The 26,381-nt window shown below is 36.2% G+C and overlaps 4 protein-coding genes across 5 annotated transcripts; 2 read left to right on the plus strand and 2 right to left on the minus strand.

The window, feature by feature from the left end:
- The first annotated feature begins 2,394 nt into the window (after nucleotides 1-2,394).
- gata2b (GATA binding protein 2b) lies at nucleotides 2,395-8,067 on the plus strand. The gene is made up of 5 exons (XM_043241365.1): nucleotides 2,395-3,156; nucleotides 3,919-4,458; nucleotides 4,968-5,110; nucleotides 6,916-7,041; nucleotides 7,244-8,067. Exons 1-5 carry the CDS (start codon nucleotides 2,901-2,903, stop codon nucleotides 7,475-7,477), a joined length of 1,299 nt encoding a protein of 432 aa, XP_043097300.1. The 5' UTR covers nucleotides 2,395-2,900; the 3' UTR covers nucleotides 7,478-8,067.
- Nucleotides 8,068-14,242: 6,175 nt separating this feature from the next.
- On the minus strand, nucleotides 14,243-19,996 carry eefsec (eukaryotic elongation factor, selenocysteine-tRNA-specific). Its single transcript, XM_043242891.1, has 7 exons — nucleotides 19,455-19,996; nucleotides 18,071-18,278; nucleotides 17,781-17,877; nucleotides 17,127-17,291; nucleotides 15,910-16,539; nucleotides 15,248-15,404; nucleotides 14,243-14,678 (listed from the first exon to the last, which is right to left on the minus strand). Exons 1-7 carry the CDS (start codon nucleotides 19,750-19,752, stop codon nucleotides 14,497-14,499), a joined length of 1,737 nt encoding a protein of 578 aa, XP_043098826.1. The 5' UTR covers nucleotides 19,753-19,996; the 3' UTR covers nucleotides 14,243-14,496.
- A 362-nt stretch (nucleotides 19,997-20,358) lies between these two features.
- ruvbl1 (RuvB-like AAA ATPase 1) lies at nucleotides 20,359-24,452 on the plus strand. The gene is made up of 11 exons (XM_043241476.1): nucleotides 20,359-20,629; nucleotides 20,893-20,979; nucleotides 21,069-21,201; nucleotides 21,632-21,783; nucleotides 21,913-22,002; nucleotides 22,544-22,693; nucleotides 22,782-22,845; nucleotides 22,936-23,134; nucleotides 23,516-23,618; nucleotides 23,713-23,804; nucleotides 23,953-24,452. The coding sequence occupies exons 1-11, from the start codon at nucleotides 20,489-20,491 to the stop codon at nucleotides 24,110-24,112; spliced, it is 1,371 nt and encodes a 456-aa protein (XP_043097411.1). The 5' UTR covers nucleotides 20,359-20,488; the 3' UTR covers nucleotides 24,113-24,452.
- On the minus strand, nucleotides 24,133-25,962 carry mustn1a (musculoskeletal, embryonic nuclear protein 1a). 2 transcript variants are annotated; one of them, XM_043241479.1, is made up of 3 exons: nucleotides 25,840-25,962; nucleotides 25,646-25,769; nucleotides 24,133-25,024 (listed from the first exon to the last, which is right to left on the minus strand). In XM_043241479.1, exons 1-3 carry the CDS (start codon nucleotides 25,846-25,848, stop codon nucleotides 24,936-24,938), a joined length of 222 nt encoding a protein of 73 aa, XP_043097414.1. In that variant the 5' UTR covers nucleotides 25,849-25,962; the 3' UTR covers nucleotides 24,133-24,935. The 2 variants fall into 2 exon arrangements, with proteins under 2 accessions (XP_043097414.1, XP_043097415.1); XM_043241480.1 differs by having other exon boundaries at nucleotides 25,646-25,766; nucleotides 25,840-25,950.
- Between the last annotated feature and the right edge of the window lie 419 nt (nucleotides 25,963-26,381).

Raw genomic sequence — 26,381 nt, forward strand, 5'->3', positions numbered from 1 at the left:
TTTAGACATCTAATTTAACCAAAACGATCTCATTTAACCGTAGAGACCATTTTCATACAGACATAAAGATATAAACATTAATTTGAATTGTAATGTGAGCACATGATACGAACAGGAAATTCCATGTTATGGCTTGCCAACTATGAATAAAAAGATGCTGGAATCTAGCTTTGGCTAATTCACATTTATGGGGCATTTAAGCTGAACCACTAACTCATGAGCATCACAATATGTAAACTGACTGGCAGGCATACAATGTTAGCATATTCACAATTAATAATTTAAGATCAAAGTATGTTCGTTTTGAAGGTATCCTGGCTGAAATCTGAAGCATCAGCTCTAAAATGTCTCATGTTGCTCTGGTCTTCTTCCAGTGAGTGACTGTAATGTTTGTTTGTGTGTGACATGAAATTAATTGGTTGCTCTGTGCTTAATGAATGTTTCATTTGAGTAAAAGCAAGCGTCCGTTACAGCACCTGTCCATCTGTCTGAAGAGGGATGTGCATTGGTATGACACACAGATTGCGGTGCACCAGCGCTCCGTTTCACACCGGAATTCAGCCAGCAGCCCTGTATCCTGATGTGGTGAAAACCAGGCCTGCAAGGCATTCTGGGTATAGGAGGGGGAGAGGGTTATTCACACTACAACATCTTCACACACATTCACCGTCATTCACAAACAGATGCATAAAATGTACACACACACACACACACACACACACACACACTATAGAGTCTTTATGATATCCACATTATCCAACTCAGGTCAAGTATGGTTTCAGACATCATGAAGTTCACAATTTTGTCATAAAAGTAGATATCGTAATGAAAAAAATTACTTAGCTCATTAAAGTTCTTAAATAATTGTAATCTGTAACTGTGATTATATATGTGTAAATCTGTTTATTTAAAGTATAAACAACTGCAAATGACATGTAGGTCTGGCCCTCAATCTGGTGCAGCGAAAGTAAAATCTTTGACTGTGGATACATTGTGGGCAGTTTAATATTCCTTTCTGGTCTTTTGCCTGAGAAAGGGAAAAGATGACTGACAGATTGCTACGGCAGTATGCTGTTAATACTGCCTTCCTGGAACTCTTTTGCGGAGGAAATGAACAGGCAATTAAGGGATCATGGGCTACATTGTTTAGCTTACACTGTCAAGCAGAGAGAGAAAGTGAGAGTGAGAAGAGGACTTCCAGGTTAAAATGTTTTTCATATAAGTTTTATGAAAACATTTTGGTTTTGGTCATCCTAGTGAGCTGACTCCATAATATATAAATGTATACTGGAAATTATTCAGTGCTGCTCTTTATCCTCTTGAGGCTTTTGGCTACTTCAAATCTGAAGGATGAGAGAAAGTACTATTTCCTTTACAGAAAATGTACGAAACTCTAAAATGGAATTTTACACTTTTGTCACTCTTTTCTTCAAGGTGCAATGAACACGTAAGAACCAAAGTATAACATCTAAATCAACAGGGTTTTTTCTGCTCTTTAGGTTTAATTTGTAATCAAATACACAACATAAATTTAACACACAGCTTATTTTACAGATTTACGTAAAACGTGCCAACTGCAGTTGTCTAATTTTAAATGGCAAGACAGACGCTGTGAAGGAATGTCATCTCTCTCTCTCTCTCTCTCTCTCTCTCTCTCTCTCTCTCCCATTCACCGTGACTCACTTTCCCTCCCTCTCTCATCAAAGTGATGGAAAGATCTTATGAGAGTCAGGGTAGGTGGTCAGCGGTTTCGTGTTGTCATTGACCGCGCACGAGACGTATCTGCCGAGACAGACAATACGCGCGCACTGGCCAGAAACTTATTCCCTGAATTATTAAAGATCGGGAGAAGTCGATGGAGGACGTTGCATTGCATTGCTTCGTAGAGGGAAAAAAGAATACTCACCGCACCTGGAGCATGCGCAGGGTTCTCTAGGTGCCACATCAGTTTCATAAAGTCGACTTCATTTTCTTAATACAACCAATTTCGACGGCGACACAATACGGTCTTGTATTGTTTGGTATACGGTTTTAATACAAATATAAATATCAATACTATATAATTTGTATAAATGTGAACAAATTATTTGTATTTTATTTTTTCTTAATGTAAGCTTTGAAGTGTTACTAATCAATGACTTATTATCCATTCCTGGGAAGCTACATGATGCTGCTCTGTGAAATGTGCAATAACTACTATCAGCGCAGACTTGCAGTGAAAGGAAAGAGACGCATGCTGTAAATTAGAGTTTCAGGTGTCAAGCTGGAAAAAAGCTTACTCTAATTGGCTAGAAAATCATTTATGCTGAAGGGAGGAGTCCGCCCTCGGCCTCTGCCTCATATACAGCTCCTTTGCGCTTTGTTTTTGACTAGTCGCTGGTGTGACTACCTGTGGCGATCATCCTTGTCCTTCCAGGCACGAGTACCCTTTGAGCCGCAGGCGCGTGTCATGGAGTGACGAGATAAGAAGGTCGGTTACTCTTCATGGACTATTTTTTCAACCTCTGCTTTTTTTCCCACCAACGCACAGGATATGGTTTCGAACATTATCTGAGGATCTACCTCAGTGTGCACCAACACATATAGTCTAGCTGAGATATTCAGCTGTGGTGGCATTTTTGTGGTATTTGCACGCGCGAGATCTCTATCTTTGAGGTTCTTTAGACGTTCAAGTCTGCAGACGGGCGAACTCCTGATCGAGCATTTTATTATATAGCCATTTAGGCTTACGCATTTAGTGCGTGTGGTTTACCATATTTAAGACATTCAAGAAAACAACACTTTGGAAAAACGCACTCGCTGGATGAACTTGGAATAACTTAAAAAAAATAAAATAAAACTTAAAAAAAAAAAACGCACACGAAAACTTGCATCCCTGTCCTACGGGAGAGCATCTACAGATGATGGAGCTCCCCGCGGAGCCCCGGTGGATGATGCATTCCCATCATTCAGCCTTAATGGGCTCCTCAGATTCGGTATCTCCACACGCTGGTTTAGGACATCATTCGGGATACATGGAGCCGGGTACCCCGTTATTACCACCAGACGAGGTGGATGTGTTTCTCAGTCACTTGGACTCTCAAGGAAACCCCTATTATCACACACACGGGTCCCACTCTCACACTCGAGCACGAATGTCTTACAGTCAAACGCATGGTGAGTAGGCCTGGAGCTCTGTCATTTTATTTCTTAAATACAATTATTCGTTTTTTGTTGTCAAAAAAAAACTTATACGGCACAATTTGAGATGGAAGAATATGCTTTTTTTTTAACTGTATCGCTTTTTTTGATCCACGCTCTAGCTTCTATGTTATATTATTTTCCAATAGAAAATTATTTTTTTTATTATTATTAAAGAATATTATGGTAGTGTAATTGTGTGATTACTATTAATTAACGCCAGCTCGAATTCAGTTTGACGACTCTTAATAAAATTTATTAGGTGTATTAGGCTATAGCCTTTTAAGAATATTAAGTAGTGTGTTTACAAATATACAGTGATTATTAATTCAATAGTGTACATTTAAATGTTTTATATAATATCGATAGAGTGTATTATTTCATTAATGTATGTTTTAACGAATGTATAAATTTGAGTAGGGGGCCTATTTAAGAAACAAATACGATGAAGCGTTTTAAAGCTAGGCCTAATTCGTCGCGCGGAAATTAAACAACATTTGGAATCGAGGAAAATAATTCTAACGGTTTCAAGTATTTGAAGATATTAGTTCGAATTCCAATTTACAGCAATGGGTTCGCTTTTACAATAAAAAACTCTGGCCTCCATCAACAAGTATAATTTGTTATTTGGAGTTTCCTCCTTTAGACTAGTTAACTAGTGATTTTCTACGTGGTGAAATATAAGAATAGACTTTTCAACTATGCACGTGTCTTCTCTTCTTTTTTTTTTTTTGGCAGCACGGCTTACGGGTGGCTCAATGTGCCGACCTCACCTTATCCACACTCAAGGTCTCTCTATACTGGACAACAGCAAATCGACTTTCTCGGCGGCGCAGCACCACAGCACATGGACCGTCGGCCACCTTGGAAAAGCGGTCCTGCATTCAACAGGCGCCGACAGCGCAAACACCCTGTACAACGGCACCGGCACGCCTGGCCCAGCCTCGATGCCCTGCCTGTCAATGACTCAACACTGCAGTCCCCAGCTCTACTGCCTGCCCCCTACTCCACCCAAAGATGCGTCTCCCGACCCTGCTTGTACTTCTGTGAGGGACACTGGGAAGTACCATCTCCATCTTGTCGACGGGATGAAGATGGAGTGCTCCAGTCCAATCCGTAGCAATCTGGCACAAACTGCAAATATACCTACATATTCCGATTACGCTTTATCTGGAGTGCACGAGTATCCAAGCAGTGTGTTTCATTCCAGAGGTCTGCTCGGGAGCAGCGCGAGCAACATGACATCAAAGTGCAAAAGCAAAAGCCGCGCTTTTTCAGGTAAAGTTCTTAGTTCAAACTACCAGTGAAACTGGCACAAGATTCATTGCCTGACTTTAAATATCAGGTAAATGATCCAAACATAGTGTTAATGTAATAGTATAATTTCAGTACCGAATGAACATGTTATATTTTATAATAATTTTATGAAGCTTTGGCATTTCTATATAAATTATATATGCATGTATACTGCATTGAAATAAAGGGAAATGCACTTATAAGAATAAAAACTAATTGCAGTATATACAATATTAAAATCTAAAACTACAATAATAATAATAATTTGACAAAAATAAAATTTGTACTATTTTTATATAAGTATTGTGCTGCATTATTATTTAGGGATGTTTGAATGATGTTGCTACTTGTTCGGTGTTATTCATTAAATACCCAACAAATGACTGCACTTATCGGTAGACCCCATTAGAAAGGGCCGATAAAAGTGTGAATATCTGTAAAACAAATAGCAAAATTTGTGCATCACTTTTGTGCATAATATGTGCCTAAAGGTCGTGAATGTGTGAACTGTGGAGCTACATCAACTCCTCTGTGGCGGAGAGATGGAACAGGCCATTATCTGTGTAATGCATGTGGGCTCTATCACAAGATGAACGGCCAGAACCGACCACTTATCAGACCCAAGCGCAGACTGGTAAGTGCCACACATATAAACACCTGTTTGCGTTTGCAATCGTACTGATAATGCCCATATAATGAAGAAATATTTTTGCATTGCCTAAATGTTTACAAATACAGCTGATATATAATGAACACTAGACAGTATTAGCACTTCAGCAAACACTGTCATATGTTGTAGTGTTTCACTTTCTATAGTATTGTAACCATTCAGAGAATGTGTACAGACAAAGCAAGAAGGAGAGAAAAAAGGTATAAGGAATTCATTTGGGTGCGTGTAATGGACCATTTCCATGGCCCTATTGATGGGCTTAAATAGCAATGAGAATTCATTAACATGACTAAGTGTAAACTTGACCAGAATTCAGATACTTAGGCCTATAATTTTACTTTATTTTGGGTATTTCATGGATGTAATGTAAAAAATTCCTGTGCACCAAATATATGTGTGTGCCGAAGAATTTCATAACTTTAAATGAGCTAAAAAAAATTCACACTCAAGTCCAGTGTAATTGTTAAGCACAGAGCAGCTGCAGAAGTACCGTCACTGAAAGGGAAACATAATAAATCAGCTTGAAAGTGACTGCATCTGTGTATTTTGCCTGACCCTCCATTTAGGGTGCATTAGCTGTAAATTAGGCTGACTAGCTTCGGGTCTTATTCTTTAGTCAGTGTGTGATGAGTGCTTCTGCATCAGCTACAGGTCGTATATTTGAAGAGCGCCTGCAGAGACAGCTCGGTCCATTTGTTTCCTTGGCAGGATGTCTGCCCGGTACCGATAACTTTGTGAGACTCAAAAACGCTTCCTTTTGCGGTTGTTTTCTTGCTGTATTTTCTTTTGGCATGTTGAGAATCTACAATTTCTGTTTTGTTATGGGAATTTACTGCATTTAAGATTGTACTTCTGTTTGACATGAGAGTTTGAGAGTTAAAGTCTAGATTCTGAAGTTTCTTCATTCACTTTTGTATTTCTTATATAAGTTGTTTGTTTTCCATAAGCATTTTTCTTTACATTTTTTGTATATTTTTATAATATTTAAGCAATGCAAATATATTCTTATCTTTATTCATAAGACAAAGGTTCATTCAGTTTGTTAAAACAGCTGGGGTGTTTAGAAAAGAATATTGGAAAGACAGACTAATGTATATTTTGAGATGCCATTGTGTTAGATTGTCAGTATCAGTAATATTAATGTAATGTTGTCACAATTATAAAGAAACATTTTCTATGTATCTCTGTTAGCTATCCTTTGTCCAAAAGAAAAGAACAGAGCACTATGCTCTTCTTCATTGTATGACATTCCATACAGGATTTAGAGCAGCAATTTTCATATTATTGCTGTAGGGTCTAACTGTGGCTTGTCTTTCAGTATGTTAATAATGTCTATAATGTGTTATAAGATACTCTGCAGAAGAGAAAATATATATATATTTGAATGAAATATATATATATATATATATATATATATATATATATATATATATATATATATATATATATATATATATATATACATAAATCTTAAATGTTATTTTAGAAGTTTATAATATATGTATAATTTCACAGTTCTAAGTTTAGATTTGTTTTACTGGACAAATATAAATGTAAACATCTGCTTCACCAAAACTCACCTTTAATGCCAGAGCGACCGAATTTTGCATAGCTTCAGGCTTTGCTAATTGGGGAAATTGTTCTTTTTATTTTACCTGTTCAACTTTTATTCTCAAGCTTTATTTTTCCCTCATTGCTCAGTTACTTTCCATCAACCAGGCCTTTTCATATTTCTTTTTTGTTTTTGTTTTTGTTTTTTTATGTTGCAGTCAGCATCTAGACGAGCAGGCACGTGTTGTGCCAACTGCCAGACTGGGACCACTACACTTTGGAGACGTAATGCCAATGGAGAACCTGTCTGTAATGCTTGTGGTCTGTACTACAAACTACACAATGTGAGTAAATGTTTAGGTGTCTAGCTTCATACCGTAACATTTCTGCTTACATATATGTTGAATTTTCACTTGTAAGGGCTATTGTTTGCATTAATTAGTGAGCACTGAAAATGGATTCTTTTTCATGTTGAATATGCTCATTAAATAGCAGAATTATTGTATAAATGGTTTACACTGCGTATATCTGTGTTTGCGAATTCAGGTGAACCGTCCACTTACTATGAAGAAAGATGGGATCCAGACACGCAATAGAAAAATGTCAGGCAAACCTAAAAAGAGAAGAGGAGAACACTTTCAGCAATTTGACAGTTGTGTGCATGAGAAACCATCCACCTTCAACCACATGGCCAACATGCCCCACCCCTTCAATATGACCCAACCAATACAATTACATCCGGCGTTCAGTCACAGCAGCTTGGTCACTGCTATAGGCTGAAAGACACTTGTAGAAGATACCATACTTAATCAACACATTAACTGCATTTTTCAGTTTTAATGTTCGGGTCAAGGACATTTTATTAATGTTTCAGACTTGGGTTCAAATGTTCATTATGCAGATCTCAAAATTCATTGTTGATTTAAAAGTTGCACTTTATTTTATGGATTCCTGAAATGTGATTTAAACCAACCCAGAATCCAACTGTAGTACACCAAGAGTTTAATGAATTTGCCAGCTTTTCATTAATAATAAATATCCCCTATTTATACAAATATAATCACAAGTACAAAAACGTTTATGTCATCTATAGCATTGCACTGTATCTTATGTAACTGTGAAGTACGAAGGAGAAGCCCTGCATTTTAAAAGTCATAATATAAACTAAATATTTAGGACTATCCTTAAACCATTTGTAATTCTAAAACTTTTACTTTAATTTATTTTTTCTTTGTTATTTTCAAGCTTTATATATGAACTAGTATCAATCATATTTTCTGAACACACATGCATTAATTCATGTAATACTCAAAAAATACTTTTTTTTTTACTGTGTACTCATTTTAAATTTTAGTTAATAAATGATTTAAACAAAGCATTTTTTATGTGAGTTCTTGCCTTACTGGTAAAAACATTATCAAATTAAGATGCTACAAATAATCCAAAACACTAGTGTTTCCCTACATTCCTGTGCCCTTACAAACACTTATCAGCATGCTGACTGGACTCAAACAGTGAGTGAAGAGCAGGCGAGAGAGAAGAGAGGAAATGGAGAGATGAGATAAAGATAAAAAAATAGAGAAAGTCTTCAATGTTTGTTTTTAGGAGACCCAGAAAAGACCAGCCGTCATTACTATCCCTGCTACTTCATCAGTTGCACGCTGGGCCTCATTTACCAAACAAATGTACGACAAAAACATGGAATTTATCAATATGGATGTGAGAGGTGGCTACGATAAAGTCTGGTCTCAGCTCATGCACGCATGTTTTTGAGTTACCTGTACTTGCATGCAGCTCGAGAATTGTAGCAAAATTTTGGAGGTTATTTGACTGACTGTCAACTGAGGCTCATTTGTCAATCGTTAGGATTTAAATGTTTTTTTTTTCCCTGATTAAAAAAACTGATAAAATCAGCCGGGTCTTAGCTGGTTTAAGCTGGTCAAGCAGGCTAGTTTTAGAGGGGGTTTGGCCACATTTCCAGCTAAATGCAGCCTGACCAGCCTAGCCAAGCTGGAAGACCAGCTAAAACCAGCTACCTAGCCAACCAGCCTAGGTTGATTCTAGGGATGTATATATTTACTTATACATTACATAAATGTAACATATTTTTTTGCAATTAGAAAATTAACAAGATTTTCTCTTTCATGAGATCACTTCCTCTTTTTGGCCGGGTTTCGTTTCTGCGTGTCGTAAACTATATGGGTGCGTGTCTAAACCGGGGTATTTGTTGGGCGTGTGATATTCTGATAATGATTATTTTCATCCACCACATTTACCAATGCGCACATCATTCGTATAATGAAATTTGTATGTTACAAAAGTGCAGCTTGACAATAGCTAAAACAGCTTGTTTGAAATCACTTTCCTAAATTTCAATTTATGAAATTATTGTACATATTGGACTATACCATAGCATGAATCTTAAGATCTCTGATTCTTCAGTTGTATTGGAACACACTTGCTTGTATATCTATCCACTTAATCAAAATTCAGCACTGCCATTTTAGGGAAAAATAATATTTTAAAATTTTAAAAATTTAAAACTGTGCAATATTTTCACCAAATAAATGCAACCTTTAATTTCAAAAACATCTTTGATTTTTGAATGCTATTGTATATATAGCATATTGTTAAAAACATACGCTATGTTGCTGTTTGCAAACATTCGGTCTTAAAACTGGGACGCAACAGAACCTTCCCATTTAACAGGCCAACCCACATTCAACCCCTTCTAGTCTGTCTTTTCTTTTCTTCTCCTAATCTTTCTGTATCGCAGGTAAATTAATTCATCCTCTGTCTCAGAACAATCACTTATTTTAAATGACAAACTAACTGTGAGTGCTCAGTTCCCCTCTCCAGGGACAGTTTGTGTGGTGTGAGGTGGTTTGTGTGTGAGTGTGTTCATCCTCCTGAAACAGGGTAACAGATCTGCTTACTTCTCTTTTCCTCCTCTCTTTCTCCACTCTTTTATTTTCCCTGTCCTAGTGTTTTTGTCCTAAGAGAAACCTTAGAGGCAGGAAAGTAGGCCGGAGGCAGGAGGGGAGTCTAAATACTCTGTTACAAGTTATCTGGCTCAATACAGACATACTTGTTAAATCAAGACGTTATGACCAAATTATGCCACATATAGAATATGTTATCTTAATGAATTAAACTAAAACTGCAACGTTTGCATGTCTAATGAGATACATTTTAAACAGAAATGAAAGAATTATATAAAGCTGTTCATAGAAATTTCATTTGTTTATTTGCAAAAACATAAAACAAGATCATGTTTTTTTTTATTATGCTACTACTACTAATAAATACGAAATGGTAAATAAAAAGGTTGGACGACAAATAACCATAAAAGTAATGAAAAAGTTAAAGGTAGACAAATAGTCATGGACAGAGCTGTAAAAAGAAGGAACAATGTCAAAAATAAGAAAAAAAAGAGCAGGCCGACTAAAGATTTAAGATAAGTTGGCTGACAGACAAATATTTGTAAAATATGCAGAAAGAAAGAAAGAAAGAAAAAGAAAGATGATACAGATTTATAGAATCTACTGATATTTTTGAGAAACTATATCACACACAAGCAAAATCTGAACACACTTTTTGGACAACACAAAGCCGACTCTTCAGTGAGCTGCTATTGTGTTTTTATTGTTGTGATTGAATAAACCCAAAGGCATATGGGTATAATAGGACTCACATTGCTACAGTAACCGGAGAGATGTATTGAGTGACGGCTAGGTCATTAGAATATCAACTGTACTTAATAAACATATTGAAAACCACACTATACACCCTAAATGTGTACACAAGCTACACTTGATATATTTTGTGTTGCATAAATGTGCAAGTCCAGAAGTTGCATAGGTGACAGAATAATATTTAGGTTTTAAGCATACATTAAATGTAAAAATGTCCAAGGATGGTAAAGGGATTTAATTAGAGGGGTTGATAGATGTTCTGATGTTATCAATTCAAGCCATTAAACATAACACTTTTCTTTGGACCTTGGTTGAAAGCCTCCATGGACCAGCGACATGGTCAAAGGCCTCTATATGCATCCATAAACACTCTTCACACACACTGTGTTTTATCCGCTTTTTTTTCCCATCCCACACTTACATTCAGGTAATTGTTTGTTTAGATACTGTTTCTAATTTAATAGCTGTAATCTAATAGCTGGTTGTTTATCGTTCAAAGATAAGATGGAGGGCCTCCTAATTTCATTAGTCTCTTCAGTAAAGGATTTGGGAGGCTTTTACCGCCCTGCTAATTGGTCCAATGAGTCGGACAGTGGATGAGCGCAACCTGAACTGTTCAAAATAGAATGACCTCTGGTACTTCCTTTCTTACGGTCTAGCAATTCATATTAAAGTGTCTGTCACTTGTGTTGACAAATTGATCAGAAAACATAAAATGACAGTTTGATGCACTCCTTAACAATTGCATGCAAACCCCAAAGGTCAAAGGTCACTATCATTAGCCTTTAACACTTATTGGCGGCACACGTCTAAGACAATGATTTTTGCACCAACCACATTAGGACTTCTCAGTCTTAAAAATTATTTTAAGACTAATATGCATTGAATGACCTAGACAAACACATAGACGGCACACAAAATACCTGTGTGACAAAGTTAAATTCTTCAGTGACAATCCTACTGACCTGGAAGAAAAGTGCAGAACAAAGAAAAGGAAAACAAGAGAAAGGGAGGTGTGGGATAAAGGTTGTATGGACATAAAGGCCCAAACAAAGCAAACATAAAGAATGGGTGAGAGAGAACAAAGGGGTGACAGAGATAAAGTGCATTAAAGAAAGGATGGAAAGTGGGATAATGGACTGGAACAAAGCACCCTTCTGAATGAATGTGTTACATGACTGTGTTTTTGTGGATGTGGACCTTAATACTATAAGAGTGTGTCACTTTATGACTCTGTGAAGGCAACTTACTTTCGGCACACAGCGAAATGTGATATATAAGTGCAAATAATACAATATTTACAATATCTGATACAATACAATAAAGTGTACAATATTCCACTTCCTCTGCAGGCTTTAATAAGATCTAAATAAATTTGCTGCAAAAATGCAAGATTGAAAAATTAAACGTAAAAATGTTCAAGTAGCTTGTGAGTGTATGAAATTTTAAAAGATTGTAAAATGCACTAAACTTTTAATTCACCCTGAGACTTAAATATCATCAGTAAATCTATAAAATGCAGGGACAGTAGTCTACATTTAGCTAAAAGCTCAGCTAAGGAAAATTATGTGATTAGGTCCCTAGCAGTAGTCCATTGATTTATAGAAGGATTGATGTTTTTGCTCAAGTGATCGATTCATTGAGAGCTTAAAACCTCTGCAGAAAATGACTGATGCATTTTGACAGCTGTGTGCCATTACAGATCAAGATTAAACTGGACGATTTTCGTGGCTTGCATGTCTATGACAAAAGTACAAACACTAAAGACTGACAAAACCATACAAAACTGCCATAATTAGACATACAATTCAAGCAAACAATATATTTATATGGATTATTCAATTTTGATCATTTACAATAGGGTAAATTGGGACACTTTTGCAATTGAAATGTTTTTTTTTTTAGGGTAGCCTGTACTAGGTGGTAGGTAGTTGTTTAAGTACTGTTTTTAATATATTCATTTTTCCTCTTCAGTAACACTAGTCTGGTCACAAAGACAAGTAAAAGCTCACGTCTTCAGTACGCTTCATTATTTGACGGTTACACTTTACATCCGTCGCACGAATACTTCATGTTGAAGGAGTAGTGTACCGTGACATGGAGGTAGTTTCGTTTTGTATTTATTTATTTTTAAAAAAGTAATATGAATAATGTCTACGACTGAACCGACTCTGGGAATGCTAATGCCCTCTACATTTCAGCCAGTGGTACTGCAATGCCCACGTGAACACTATAAAGAGAGCGCTTTAGGAGGGACAGAAGATACTCTGCAAGGAAACAATCCATGAGATCAAAGGAAATAATTAAAAACGTACACACACGCAAATGCCAACTGCCCGTGCTGATGAAGCCGATAATGTTAATGTTAGTGGTAACTCAAACACCGAGCGTGACTTTACCCCTCTTTGGGCTCATCTCAGGATCAGTGCAGGTCCAGGGTCAGGAAGGAGACAATCTGCAGCTTCTACCTCATGGGAGAGTTTATGTTTTTATTTCCTTTTTTCTGTATTCCCTTTTTCAGTCCCTCTTCTCCCCTCTTTCAATTTATGAATTTTAAACAGGCACTCTGAAAGACCTTTCTGATGAAGGACCCTGATTAGAGAGGTTAACAGACTCAAGCTGTCATATCAAAGGCTTGTACATGCATGCACCCACACACAAAATAAAAGACTGAGATTTCTATCTGAGTCACTGAAGGGAAAAGGACAGTAAAAGACTGTGTGTGTGTGTGTCTGTGTGTGTTCTGTTGTGTTTAAAGATCTTAAGTCACAAACACTGAGCAAGGCCGAACATGGCATGAAAGCCATGTTGTGTTAGACTCACACAGAGTTCTGATGCCTGCAGCATTTAACCGAGTGATCTTTCTCTTTCCTGCTGTAATTAATCAGAGTAAATTGCTTCATTAATATTAATACACAGTAAAACACACACACACAATGAACTTCTGATCTGCACAAAGGAGAAATGAGCACTAAAGCGGACTGTTTGGGGTAAGTAAAAAATCAAATTCAAAATTCAATAATTTACTCCCTGTCATGTTGAGAACTGTAATATTTTCCTTGCAAGACTACACATTAAGCAAATCAAGGTTAAGTCAATGCCGAGTAGTCAATTATTTTATATATATATATATATATATATATATATATATATATATATATATATAACCTAACCGAACACATCTTCAATGCTGTAATGTAATGCTGTATAATTAGTCTGTGACAGCATATTTGCTAGTCAAAGAAAGAGTGCATAAGCGAATGATTGATGGGCCGTTATCTATATATGCACTTCTTTTAAAAAATCCAGTTAATAGCAATTATAATGAAAAACAAATAAAGTCTTTGTTTTTACTTGTGGTGTCAGGTACAAACAGGGAAGTATAACAACACAGACATCATTTAATATTTCAGTACAGGTGCTATTTGTATACTTACATATTAAGAAAGAATTTGCCTACAGATTCCCCCAAGTTGCCGCAACGTAACTGGAATAGATATTCAAATCTTTGAAGCAAATCAATGAACAATGTTAAAGACTTACAATGACCCTTATTAAGGTTATTAGTTTTTTTTTTTTAACCACTCTCATCTGCATCTGCACAAAAACAAACATACGTACATAACAAACATATGGAAATTTTTTCCATTTTTAAATTTTTATAAATGTACTGATGGTGTGGGATGTGTGGAAACACATTTAGCCCATGATTTGCAGACAGAAATATTTGCCTATACTCACAAATTTTTTTGCCCTAAAGCAAAGTCTCATACGCCAAACCTGAATATACAAACTTTCCACACTCTTGAAAACAAAATGTAAATCACAAAAACAGTACACTGCAACTACAGCAGTTTAGCTAATAGTTGTTTTATTAGCAGTCATATAACAGAATTTATTAAGTACAGGAATGACCTTTTCTCTTTTGTTGATTTTTATTATTCCAGATTTGAAGGAATAAACGAGTGCAAAGTAGCAGTATAGAAACTCTGCACACAAGAAAAAAAAGTACAAGATATTTATGTTGCATATCCAGACTTTATCAGTATACGCTCAGTGTGTCCCTTTCCTGCCAGCATTTATTATGAACGACTGGACTGATGGTCAGGACTGTACCATCTTTTTTTGGGGATCATATATATAGCGTTTGAAGTTGAGATGTATAGTGACTGGCTGAGCATCAAGCTTAGTTTCCTCCGATTTGGAGGATTCATTTTTGGCCCCACACTTCCCCTTCTTCTTAGAGGAAGAGGATAAAAGCTGCTTGGTTTCTTCTTTCAGCCCCTCTAACAGAAGAGAAATAAAGAACAGGCATTTATGGACAATGAGCATACAATGTATGTTACTAGACAGAATGTATCTCTCCTGTTTTGGCCTGATACGATTATCACGATCATCTGTGTTTTAAACAGAAATTAAATGCTGAATAAATATATCAAATAAAAACATTTAAAATCTAGACTGATAGTCTTAACAATAATTTGAAATATTGCATATTAAACGTTACTTGTGTGGTTATGATTACATTTATTCTACTCCATTTTATTGGGCCTGAATAGAGGGGTGTGCTGTAATATGTGTGTATTTGTGTGACTGAGGTCTACCTACACAAGAGAGCCTTGAGGGTCAGGAAAAGGATGTGAGTTTTTTTTCTTTTGCACATATATTTAAGATACAGCGTGCATTTTTGGTGCCTGTAACTTTATATGAGAGTAACTTTTATATGCTGTCTTTGAATGAGTGTACGGATGTATAAATATGGAAGTCACCTGACAAGTACCTTAGGGGAAGGAGGTGAAAAGGGGCCAAGAAAAAGTAAGGGAGAGTAAAATAGAGTGCATTTGTCTTTGCTTACCTGGTATTCTGATTTTGATTTTACCACTTTGGCCAAAGCTACCTTCAATGGTTCCTGTTTCTCCTGTTGACAGTGTAATTTTTAAACCCACAAACAGCTGAAGGTTTGTCTCCTTCTTAAACAAGTTTCGGCCAATCACAGTGTAGTCATCAGTGACCTGACCAAAGACAAAAAGTTTTACCAGAACTAATTAGCTAGAAGCAAAGTACATGAGGTTTTCAATTGATACCATGGGATATATTGAAATAAATAATATATTTAAGAAAAACATTATATTATGTACATTATAATGCAAATTATATATATATTACTATTAGTAAATAAAAAGTAGTTTTAACTTTTAATACATTTTAAAATGTAATTTATTTTGTTGTGACAACAAAGCTGATTACTACAGTCTCCAGTGTCACGTGATCTTTCTGAACTCATGCTAATATGTTGACTTGGTGCTCAAGAAACTTTTCTTATTATCATCAGTGTTCAAAATAGTTTTTGCTGAACTCATACATTTTTTTGAATGGATAGAATGGAAAAAAAAAACAACAACATTATTTGTAATTGAAATCTTTTGTAGCATCACTGTGACTTCTGACCAATTTAATTCTTGCAGAATGATTAATTTTATAAAGATTTTGAATGGAAGTGTAAATATTTGTAGTCACCCGTTCCACTGCTCCTTCTTTCTGCTTGTCTTTGCTGATTTTGAGACGAGGCAGTGCTGTCTCTGTGTAGTTTTTGTCCTCAAAGCCTTCTAGAAGCTTTCCATGAAAGGCAAGCCTGCATGCGTTACCGTGGATATCCGAATCCAGTCGTGACCCAATCACTAAGCAAAGCGGTGGACATGTGACCGGTCGTTCAAACTCGAGTAAAGCCCACTGCTGTGGTTCCCCTCTCCCACCTTCTGCCTGACAAGTCAAATACTCATCCAAGTGGTGAAGCTCCCAATCAAACGAGAAAGATTTTACATTTTGCTCTGGAGAGATGGGGTTACAGTCTCCATTTTCATCGCCTAGAAGCACTCGATTGAAAAATGAAATGCGTGCCATAACAGTTTCGTGTCCAACGGTGATGTGAAACTTTGCACGGCTGGTAAGTGCTCCACGATAGTATTCAATCTTTTGGACGGATATAACAGCAGCGTAAAGAGTCTGCAATGAGCCTGGTGTGCATACTACACCTCGTTCTAACAGTTTTGGATCAAACTGTGTCACACACACACCAACTCGATCCCCTTGCATAGCACTAGGAACTGGCTTACGAAACATCTGCACAGATTTGACCTTGCGAGTTACCTGAGGAACCAAAAAAGATGATCACAATGTCACAAAATATTTGTTCTACTATTATAAGGAAACTGATCATTTGAAAACAGTCTTTCTTAAAGCATTTAGTGCAGTTTGCATGTGCATATACTTGTTTAAAACTTGTAGAAATTGTGAGTTGTTTTTTTTTTTTTAAAGACGTCTCTTAGGTTGTATTTATTTAATTAATGATATATTAAAACGATAATGTTGTGAAATATTATTACAATGGAAAACAATAAAAAATGTAAAAATATTAAACATGTAAAGTATTCTTGTGAAGGCAAAGCTGAATTTTTAGTAAATACTCCAGTCTTCAGTGTAACTGTGATGCTCCCTAAATTATTTTTAATATGCTGCTTTGGCGCTCAAAACATTTGTTGTTATTATTATCAATATTGAAAACGGATAAATATGAATAGTAGATTCAGAAGGACAGCATTTTTTTTTTTTAAAAGGGTACTTTTTAATTTAATTTAACTTTTTAACAAATTTATTGTCAATTTCAATCAATTTATTGCAATGCAATTGTACATTTCCCTTAAAAAAAACTACTATGTATAGACATGTGTGAGTACCTTTAATGCTGGTATTTCCACATTATCATTGACACTAAGGGACCCTTGTAGGATGGTCCCGGTAATGACTGTTCCTTGGCCACGGATGGAGAAGCAGTGATCTACAGCCATTAAAAGAGACCCTGATGGATCTCTTTGAGGAAAGAATGCTTGGGCCTTCAATAACTGAACGGATAGAGAGAGAGAGAGAGAGAGAGAGAGAGAGAGAAGAAGAAGAAGAAGAAGAAGAAGAAGAGAGCTCTAAATTATAATCCACACCTTTCAAAATACACCAATGTCAAAAAATGTTAGACCTAAAATTACTCTTTGCTTTAATGACAACTTTTACTCAAGCTAGTATAAACCACAGGTTTATGTACAAAACCTAATCTATATTATCCAAGATTTAACAGGACTCTATTGTGTATATTAATAGGAAGAAGGAAATCTTTTGGAATTAGCTTTTGTATGGCCAATGTCACAAATTTGCCTACATTTGATTTAGTGGCCTACGTATACATTACTTCTTTGACATCATAACGGTTCATTATTTGGCCATATTAAAAGTCGCAAAATGTTATGCTTATTTCTATGTTTATAAAAATACAAAACTTAAAAGTGGTCTCAGAATTTTGGATCTTGAATTTGTGCAACTGAATGCAAATCCATACTCACGTCTATGAGTTCAGTTATTCCTTGTGGCTCATCTGTTTCTGGGGCCTCAGGACCACCTGGCTTTGCTGCTACAGCAATAATAGGACAGCCTTTAAATCTGACAAGCAAAAAGTCAAGTCAATTCCATTTGTATAGCACAATACACATTGTTTCAAAGCATTTTCATAGAAAACATCTCATCTATAAGATCTAATGTGACATTGGTTACATTTTGCAAAGGTATAAACAGTCAAGCAGTTTGAATTTGTTATATATGCAATATATAGGTTAACATGCTCAACAGCGTCTACCTTGTGTTCTCAAGAGTTTTGTGCATCCTCTTGGTCATTTTGTCAATAGCTGCCTGTCTCTTGTCATTAGGCAACAGGTCTGTTTTGTTGAGGATGACGATCATGTGGGAGCAGGTAAGCTGACCAATCAAAAGGCACTCTGCCGTTTGTGTCTGCATGCCTTTCACAACGTCAACTACTAACATCATCAGATCGATGATCTGAGCACCTGAATGCAAGTATACAGATGAGAGTAAAACATACTTCAAAAATGACAAATATGACAAAGTACAGTCATCACTGCTATACAGCATTACAGAAAAAGAGACTAAGAGAATAAGAGAATAAGAGAAGTAAGAGAATTAGCTATTGCCTTCTCTTTCCCTCTTTTTCTCTCCCTCTCTCTGGCACTCATTCTTTCCTGAGAGATCCCCTCTGGGGGGAGAGAGGAAGTCAAGCTGGAACCCCGAACAGCCCCTTTCCGCCTTAATCAACCACATGTGCCATAAATGCACACACACACCAATGCCATCAATGCAATTACACTAGACATTCCCACTACACTGAGAGTTCTTTGGGTTTGTTTGGTCCCGGAGGTTAACAAAAACCCTCAAGACATTGCTTCTCATCATATATTTCTTCATATATCCCTCCGTGAAAATGATACCTACGAAACTGTATGCAAGGAAACAAGTCATCTGAGCAGAGGAATACCAGTGTATTGTGCCAATAACTACCTATTAAGTTAACAAATATATATATAATATATTAACATTTACTGAACTGAAATGTAGGATTACTCAATTATCTACACATCACTGTTTAGATTTTTTGAGGAAACAGACTTCAACATCTTAATCATAATTATATTTCATTTTATGTTTTGCCCCCACAATTACACAATTACTACAGAGCTTTGAACATATAAGCACACAATATCATTTAACAAAAGACATACTACTGAGAGATATATTTATGTGATTTTTAAATAAGCAATCTGTTATAACCCCCTGTAATAAAAACATAATTAACACAAACATAAAGCACATATGCACATTTGTAAGTTTTTTTAAAATCTTCTTATATATTCTTATATTTTGTATAAATGTTCAACTACTTTATAATACGTCAGTTTTTACATGGTTAATACGACCTCTTCAAATACTACACACTCACCACCTACTGATCAAAAGTGGTAGCGCTTGACAGAGTTCAAAACAACACTGACAGACTGCTATTCTTGAACTAGTTTATGTTAACACTTTATATTAATTAAAAGATTTAAGGTAGTGCTTAGTGAATTATATAAAATCGATTTACGCAAGAATGTAAATAATGCAGTTTGCCATCCTGGATTAATCAACCCTTTATTTAAAATAATAATAATAATAATTTACCCACATACCCCCAATAATAGTGCGTATAAGAGAGGCATGTCCTGGGCAGTCCACCAGTGTGAACTGCAGACTGTCGTATTGTCTTTCCCCGCAGGACTCTTTCAGGTGCTCCGGTAACGGCACCGTGAACGCGCTAAATCCGAGATCCAGCGTGATGCCTCGTTCTTTGGACTGCGGGTTCTTGTCGAAGGCTGCGGTGGAGGCGGTGCTGCTCAGCGCACGGGCGAGAGACGTTTTTCCACTGTCCACATGGCCGAGGACACCAACGTTAAAGTTTAGCGTTTTAGCAGGACTGGGATCTGCCATGACTGAAGCAGCACGACTCTTGAGTAACAGAATAAATGCGCAGACTTTGAACTGCTGACAGCAACAACGCTGCTGGATCTAACCAACCAGCCCAATATTAAACTGCCAGTTAACCAGTCTCTAATTTGTTTGGAGTTGAGTAATACCCATTTATTAATTCTGAAATGAGAGATTACAGTACATGCTAAATATTTCTGCTCTTGCTGTATTTAGCAAACTTTTCTAAAATGTGACAGTTGATCTTCCTGTGCTGCAACAAAATAATCCCTGATATAACAACAACCCATCTCACGGGTTCCTCTTCAAATTATTTGTTTTAGAAAAGAACATGGTTCATGGGTCCAATAATTTATTAACAAGTTCAAATGTTTAAACTAAATACAACACAATTATAAGTATATTTACTCTTCATACGGAAGAAAATATTTGTGGAACCCACGGTGGTCGTCTTTGTTTCAGTACAACACTACTAATGGCACACAAACGGAAAACGGGGGCGTGTTTACAGTCATCAGACGGACAACATTGACATCCAATGATTAAACAGAGATTCCACAAATTGACCAATTGTTGCAAGGAATGACTAAAAAACGTTTCCAGGGCGGTACTTCCTTAAATCGCCTTGGTTACCCACATGGAAACGCGGGTCTCTTGTGTTTGATTTCAACGGCCCTTCGTGTTCTAATCTTGAGGTTATTTTTCCAGTTTTATAGTGTTTGACTAACTAAAAAGAAACATGAAGATTGAAGAGGTAAAAAGCACAACAAAGACGCAGCGCATCGCTTCTCACAGCCATGTAAAGGGTCTCGGGCTGGATGAGGCCGGTAATGCTAAACAGTCCGCGTCAGGGCTTGTGGGGCAGGAGACAGCAAGAGAGGTAGAGATCCAGTTCATATTTTGCTAATTTGTTAATGGATACTGAATATTGTATGGTCACTTGTGTTTAACGGAATATTTGTGAAAAACGAATACAAAATGTGTCACCAATAGTATGTTACTGTAGTTATAAAACAGGTCCTGGTTTTGGTGACTATTAATATTTTAATAATTACCTGTAGTTTAGCCATTTGATAATACTATGATATTAATTTGTAAAGAACATCATGTTGTTATAAAGAAAATAAAACTGAATTTTTTTAGGCTTGTGGCATAATTGTAGAGCTGATTCGTTCCAAAAAGATGGCTGGCAGAGCTGTTTTACTGGCCGGACCACCTGGAACAGGCAAGGTAAGGACCGACAAATTTTGTACATTGTTTCAGAGATATCTTGTGTGAAAGTGTTTATGGTTTGTTGATTGTATTTCTGTACCCTGCAGACTGCTCTAGCATTAGCCATGGCTCAGGAATTGGGAAATAAAGTGCCATTCTGTCCAATGGTGGGCAGTGAAGTGTATTCAACAGAAATCAAAAAGACAGAAGTGCTGATGGAGAACTTCAGAAGAGCAATCGGTGAGCTCTCACGCAAAGAACCCATATCGGTGCACCATAACTTGTTAAAAAAAAAAAAAAAAAGCTGTACAATTGTGAACGTTTGTTCACTTTTTAAGAGATATTTAGTAATGAAGGTTAAAATGTGGTTACAAATTTGGACTTCTAGTACTTTGTAAATCTGTCCCCGTGCTCACACACACTGTTGCCAAATACTTGACTATCAGTGTGATCGAGTGAGATAAGCATGCATGCATGCACACATTATTACAGTGCTGACAGAAAGAAAATCGACAAATAGGTTCACTGGAATGTAATGTAATATATAATGAATTCTGTAGATTTTGTATTGTTCTGTATTGGTAGATCCACTCGTATTTAAAATGTTAGTAGTGTTTTATGTGTTCTGTACGTTCTTGTACCTGAAATTCTTCTTTTTTTGATTGCACAGGTCTGCGTATCAAGGAGACTAAAGAGGTGTATGAGGGAGAGGTCACTGAACTGACTCCTTGTGAGACGGAGAACCCAATGGGGGGCTATGGCAAGACTATCAGTCATGTCATTATTGGTTTGAAGACAGCAAAGGGCACCAAACAGTTGAAGGTAAGAAAGTGAAAGTGCTTTTTTCACTTGCTTGCTTATATTTCAAAGATAAGGTACTGGATGGAAGCTGATATTGTGTTTGTTTGAAGTTAAAAGTTTTATCTCAAAGCATTTATTATGCTCATGCAGCTGGATCCCAGTATCTATGAAAGTCTGCAGAAGGAGAGAGTGGAGGTCGGTGATGTTATCTACATCGAGGCGAACAGTGGGGCAGTCAAGGTAAGGACGGATTTGCTTAACCATTCTCTCTCCTACCTATATCTGCTGTTGGCTTGTTGAAGTAATCTTTTGTCAGTGCAGGTGGTCAGGTAGTCTGGCAGCGGTATAAAGGACAAGCTTGTCTTTCATGTTTTTGACAGAAATTAATATTTTTATTAAGCAAGAATGTATTGATGTAGCAGTAAAGTAATTTATGTTACAAAGTATATTCATATTACAAATAATGTCACAAATTTGAACATTATATTTTTAAAGGACTATGCGGGGGACATGCAAAATAATATTAAGCAGGACAACTGTTTGCAGGAATGTTTGTTTGAAAAAAATATTCAATTAGATTGAATAACTGTCTTTGCATTTTATTGTATTTTTGATAAAATACATGTAGCATAATAGATGTCTTTCAGAAACCTCTTGGAACAGTAGTCTACACACATACACTTGCAATGCACAAAGTACATTACACTTCTCTACATAAAATAAATTGACTCCATTTAATGGTCCCAAGTTCATTCATAGTCTGTCTGTTTTTGGTCTGCAGAGACAGGGACGATGTGACACATTTGCAACAGAGTTCGATTTGGAAGCGGAAGAATACGTACCTCTCCCGAAAGGCGATGTCCACAAGAAGAAAGAGATCATTCAGGATGTTACACTTCATGACCTGGATGTTGCTAATGCAAGACCTCAGGTATGTGCACAAAAACGAGCATGATTTCTAGCTGGACCTCTGTGATGTTAATCATATGAGCGCACTTTTTTTTTTTTTTTTTCTCCAGGGAGGCCAGGACATACTTTCTATGATGGGTCAACTGATGAAACCCAAAAAGACAGAAATCACAGGTAACATACTTTATATATTGTTAACCATAACAGGCTTTTAATGAAGATATGTATTACCTGTATCTACTTTTGTTTGTATTCTGTGTTTAGATAAACTGCGAGGGGAGATCAATAAAGTGGTGAACAAGTACATTGATCAGGGTGTGGCAGAGCTGGTTCCTGGTGTTCTGTTCATTGATGAAGTTCACATGCTGGACATTGAGTGTTTCACTTACTTGCACCGAGCGTTAGAGAGTTCTATTGCTCCCATCGTAGTGTTTGCATCCAATAGAGGAAACTGCCTCATCAGGTGTGTTTTTGATACAATAGGAAACGTAGTAAATTAACTTAGTGTTCTCTTTTAAATTAACTTAGTATCTTTTAACGTATTAGTGAACGTTAAAATGTAGAATAATTGAAAAAACAAATACTTTTTCATATGTCAGTTCATGTTGACTAATTTTATTAACTAATGTTAACAAATGGGACCTTATTAAAAAAACTATTTAATATTATTGTCATTGTTAGTTTGTCATATTCAGTTCATTAATGTTTGTGAATGTATTTGATTCTGTTTGAATGCATCTAACCAGTATTGGAATTAATTAGAAGTTTGTCGTGACCAGCTGTTAAAGTGATCCGGTGATTTGATCGGTTGTACAATTTACAGTTATGTATAATGGTGTTTTAGGGGGACAGAAGACATCAGCTCTCCTCACGGTATTCCACTGGATCTGCTGGATCGAGTCATGATTATCAGAACTATGCTGTATACTCCTCAAGAAATGAAACAGGTGTGCATAAACTTTTGCATCGAAGTTGCTTTTTTTGACATTCAGAGAGATTAAATAGACATTAAATGCTGTTTGTTTAATTTGCACATTGCAGATAATAAAGATTCGAGCTCAGACTGAAGGAATCAACATCAGCGAAGAGGCTTTATCTCATCTTGGCGAGATCGGTACCAAGACTACACTCAGGTAACACTGATTACAATATTTTTTTTTCATGTTATTTTTTTTATTTTTTTATTTTTTTTTTTTTTTTTTTTTTTTTTTTTATTTATTATATAATTTCTTCGATTTAGGTATGTAATTTTGTGTAATGTGTGTGTTTGTCTGAATGCAGATATGCAGTGCAGCTGCTGACCCCTGCCAGTCTGCTGGCACGAGTTCAGGGGAGAGAAGTAGTTGAAAAGGAACATGTAGAAGAAATTAATGAACTCTTCTATGATGCTAAGTCCTCTGCAAAAATCCTGCAAGATCAACACACCAAATTTATGAAATAACTCCAGCACTCCCTTTCACGTTCTTTGAATGGCCTGCTTTAGTTTGCTTTATTGGTTTAGTTCACACTTGTCACAATATTATAACAGTATGACAGTTGTTTTAAACCAGTGCACAGCTAATGTATTGTTCTACCTTATTGTGTCATTTGTTAGGCAAAAAGAACGGGAAAGAAAACATTCTCTCAATAATTAATAATTAACATGCTTAGACAATTTAATTTCCTTAGTTTTATCCCACTTTTGTTATCCTGTAGGGTAGGTTTTCCAGTGTCCTGTCAGCTGTTCATTTTTGTGTTGTTTTGAAAATAAATCTTTTTTTTATAATAATGTGAAATATAAATGGGACGTTTTAATGACCAAAAGATGTATAAACCAAATGATACATGTATTCACTATTAATTGTTCTCACACACACACACAACTTGCATTCAGGAATATTTGAAGCGGCAGTCTATAACTGTTTTGGCGCTCAACGGTTATTAAACAGAACTGTGTGCGTTTTGCGGAATAACATTTGTAGCCGGAGCTTCTCTCTGTTTACGTCTATGACGAGTCGTGCAGGTACAGAGCTACTCCACCGTGATACGTACTCGAGCCAGGCCAAAAAACATGGTTTGGAAAATGGATCGTGGTGTATTTCCTTTTTGTATAAATTTAGTAAATACTGAACACAAAAAGTTGTGCAGTTTAAAAAAAAGAATTTAGTTTTAATTGTTTACAATTTTCAAAGTTTTTTGATTGTTTAGTTTATGCTTATTCAATTTATTCATCCATAAATACATGTTTCAGCTGTATGATTTAGTGAAATTATGCTTCCATAGTATTACTTTTTCTTGCTGGGTTTGTTAAAGGCAGTCTCAGATCCTGAGCGAGCTTTGCTGAAGATGGATGGTGCGACCTTCCCAGCTCGTTCTAAAACAATAATGACAAAAATAACAATCAGAAGATGTAAAAATGCAAGCTATTTATATCATCCAAAGCATTTGCGTATTGTCTATCACAATACAAAGTGCTCCTTTTACTTAAATTATATGTGCTTGAATTGTCACAATACAAACTCAATTTTAACTAAGAAGTGAAGAAAAAAGGTACTGTCAAATACAAATTTCATATTCTTAGTGGTTTATATAATCTTTAATAGTCTTTCATAATTTACTATTGACTTTTTTAATTTAAGGTAATATTAATAGTATATTTATAAGACTGTGATGAGTATGTATTAAATGCGACAGCTGGAATCTTAAAGGCTTGCAAAGAGCTGGAACACAACTTATTCAATATAAACACATGTAAGACTTAATAAATATCACATAATAAAAGTAATTAGTAGAAGAGTTAGTGTGTCTTCCCCTGTGTTTGTGTGCTGACTTCCTTCTATATATGGAGTGGAAATATAAAAACCAGATACAAACACACAGCTCTTCTTTTTTCCTCTTGGTTTATAGCCAAAAAACAAGGACACTTGGATGTAGTGACATTTTAATATCGCACATAACTTTACTGAATTATTGTAGTTTCTAATGCTCGACTCACCGCATTCCTGCATCACTTCAAAGGTCTTGCCTTTCACCTCTGTTCCAGACGCCAGTTTATCCCTGGCTCCAATCAAATCCTCTGCTTTTACCTCAGGCCTCTTAACTTCCTCTTCTTCACCCTGCTGAAGAGAAACAGAAAAGTGAATGACAGAAGTAACGTATCAACAGTTCTTCTGTTTCACCTTCTCTTACTTGAGACATGATCAGTCCTACGTTTTCGCTGAAGTTTCTGTTTTATACTGGTCGTATATGCATTTATGATTGCACACACACACACCCTTCCCTTGCAGAGTCCAATCCCAAATGGGCCATAACTCCTTTGGCCAAAGCATGAGTCACACTGTTCCTCCTCCCATTTAATCTCAGTCACTGTTCCTGTAGGGATATGCTCATGCTTATTTAAAGATGACATCTTTGGTACTTCAATTAATTCCAGCAGTTCAGAAACGGAAACAGTTTGTGGTTTGTTCCTTTTAAATGCTCTTAAATGGCTGCAAGTGTTTATTTGAACACTGTTGTGTTTGTTTTTTTGTGTGTTGCCAAGTGATTGTTGTGAATGTTAATTTGTCTCTCTTCCGTATTCCATTGGAATGACATACTTTTTAAACAAAGCTACTTAGGAACTATTTAATATCCTGCCATTCTTAAGTCTCTTCATCCTAATGTTTTCAATTCCTTAGTCATTTTGACTGGTTTGCAAACTCACAAAATATTTCTTATTGCTTCATGGTAGA

Source organism: Puntigrus tetrazona, chromosome 6 (assembly GCF_018831695.1).
Source record: "Puntigrus tetrazona isolate hp1 chromosome 6, ASM1883169v1, whole genome shotgun sequence".
Lineage (NCBI taxonomy): Eukaryota > Metazoa > Chordata > Actinopteri > Cypriniformes > Cyprinidae > Puntigrus > Puntigrus tetrazona.

Coding starts and splice junctions, on each gene's coding strand:
- gata2b (XM_043241365.1), top strand. CDS start 2,901: ATGATGGAGCTCCCCGCGGAGCCCCGGTGGATGATGCATTCCCATCAT. Junction 4,459..4,967: donor CAAAAGCCGCGCTTTTTCAG/GTAAAGTTCTTA, acceptor ATGTGCCTAAAG/GTCGTGAATGTGTGAACTGT. Junction 7,042..7,243: donor TGTACTACAAACTACACAAT/GTGAGTAAATGT, acceptor TTGCGAATTCAG/GTGAACCGTCCACTTACTAT.
- eefsec (XM_043242891.1), bottom strand. CDS start 19,752: ATGGCAGATCCCAGTCCTGCTAAAACGCTAAACTTTAACGTTGGTGTC. Junction 17,878..18,070: donor AAAACTCTTGAGAACACAAG/GTAGACGCTGTT, acceptor TTTGCTTGTCAG/ATTTAAAGGCTGTCCTATTA. Junction 17,292..17,780: donor GAATAACTGAACTCATAGAC/GTGAGTATGGAT, acceptor CTATCCGTTCAG/TTATTGAAGGCCCAAGCATT.
- ruvbl1 (XM_043241476.1), top strand. CDS start 20,489: ATGAAGATTGAAGAGGTAAAAAGCACAACAAAGACGCAGCGCATCGCT. Junction 22,003..22,543: donor CGAACAGTGGGGCAGTCAAG/GTAAGGACGGAT, acceptor TTTGGTCTGCAG/AGACAGGGACGATGTGACAC. Junction 23,805..23,952: donor GGTACCAAGACTACACTCAG/GTAACACTGATT, acceptor GTCTGAATGCAG/ATATGCAGTGCAGCTGCTGA.
- mustn1a (XM_043241479.1), bottom strand. Junction 25,025..25,645: donor TGAAGTGATGCAGGAATGCG/GTGAGTCGAGCA, acceptor TTATTGTTTTAG/AACGAGCTGGGAAGGTCGCA.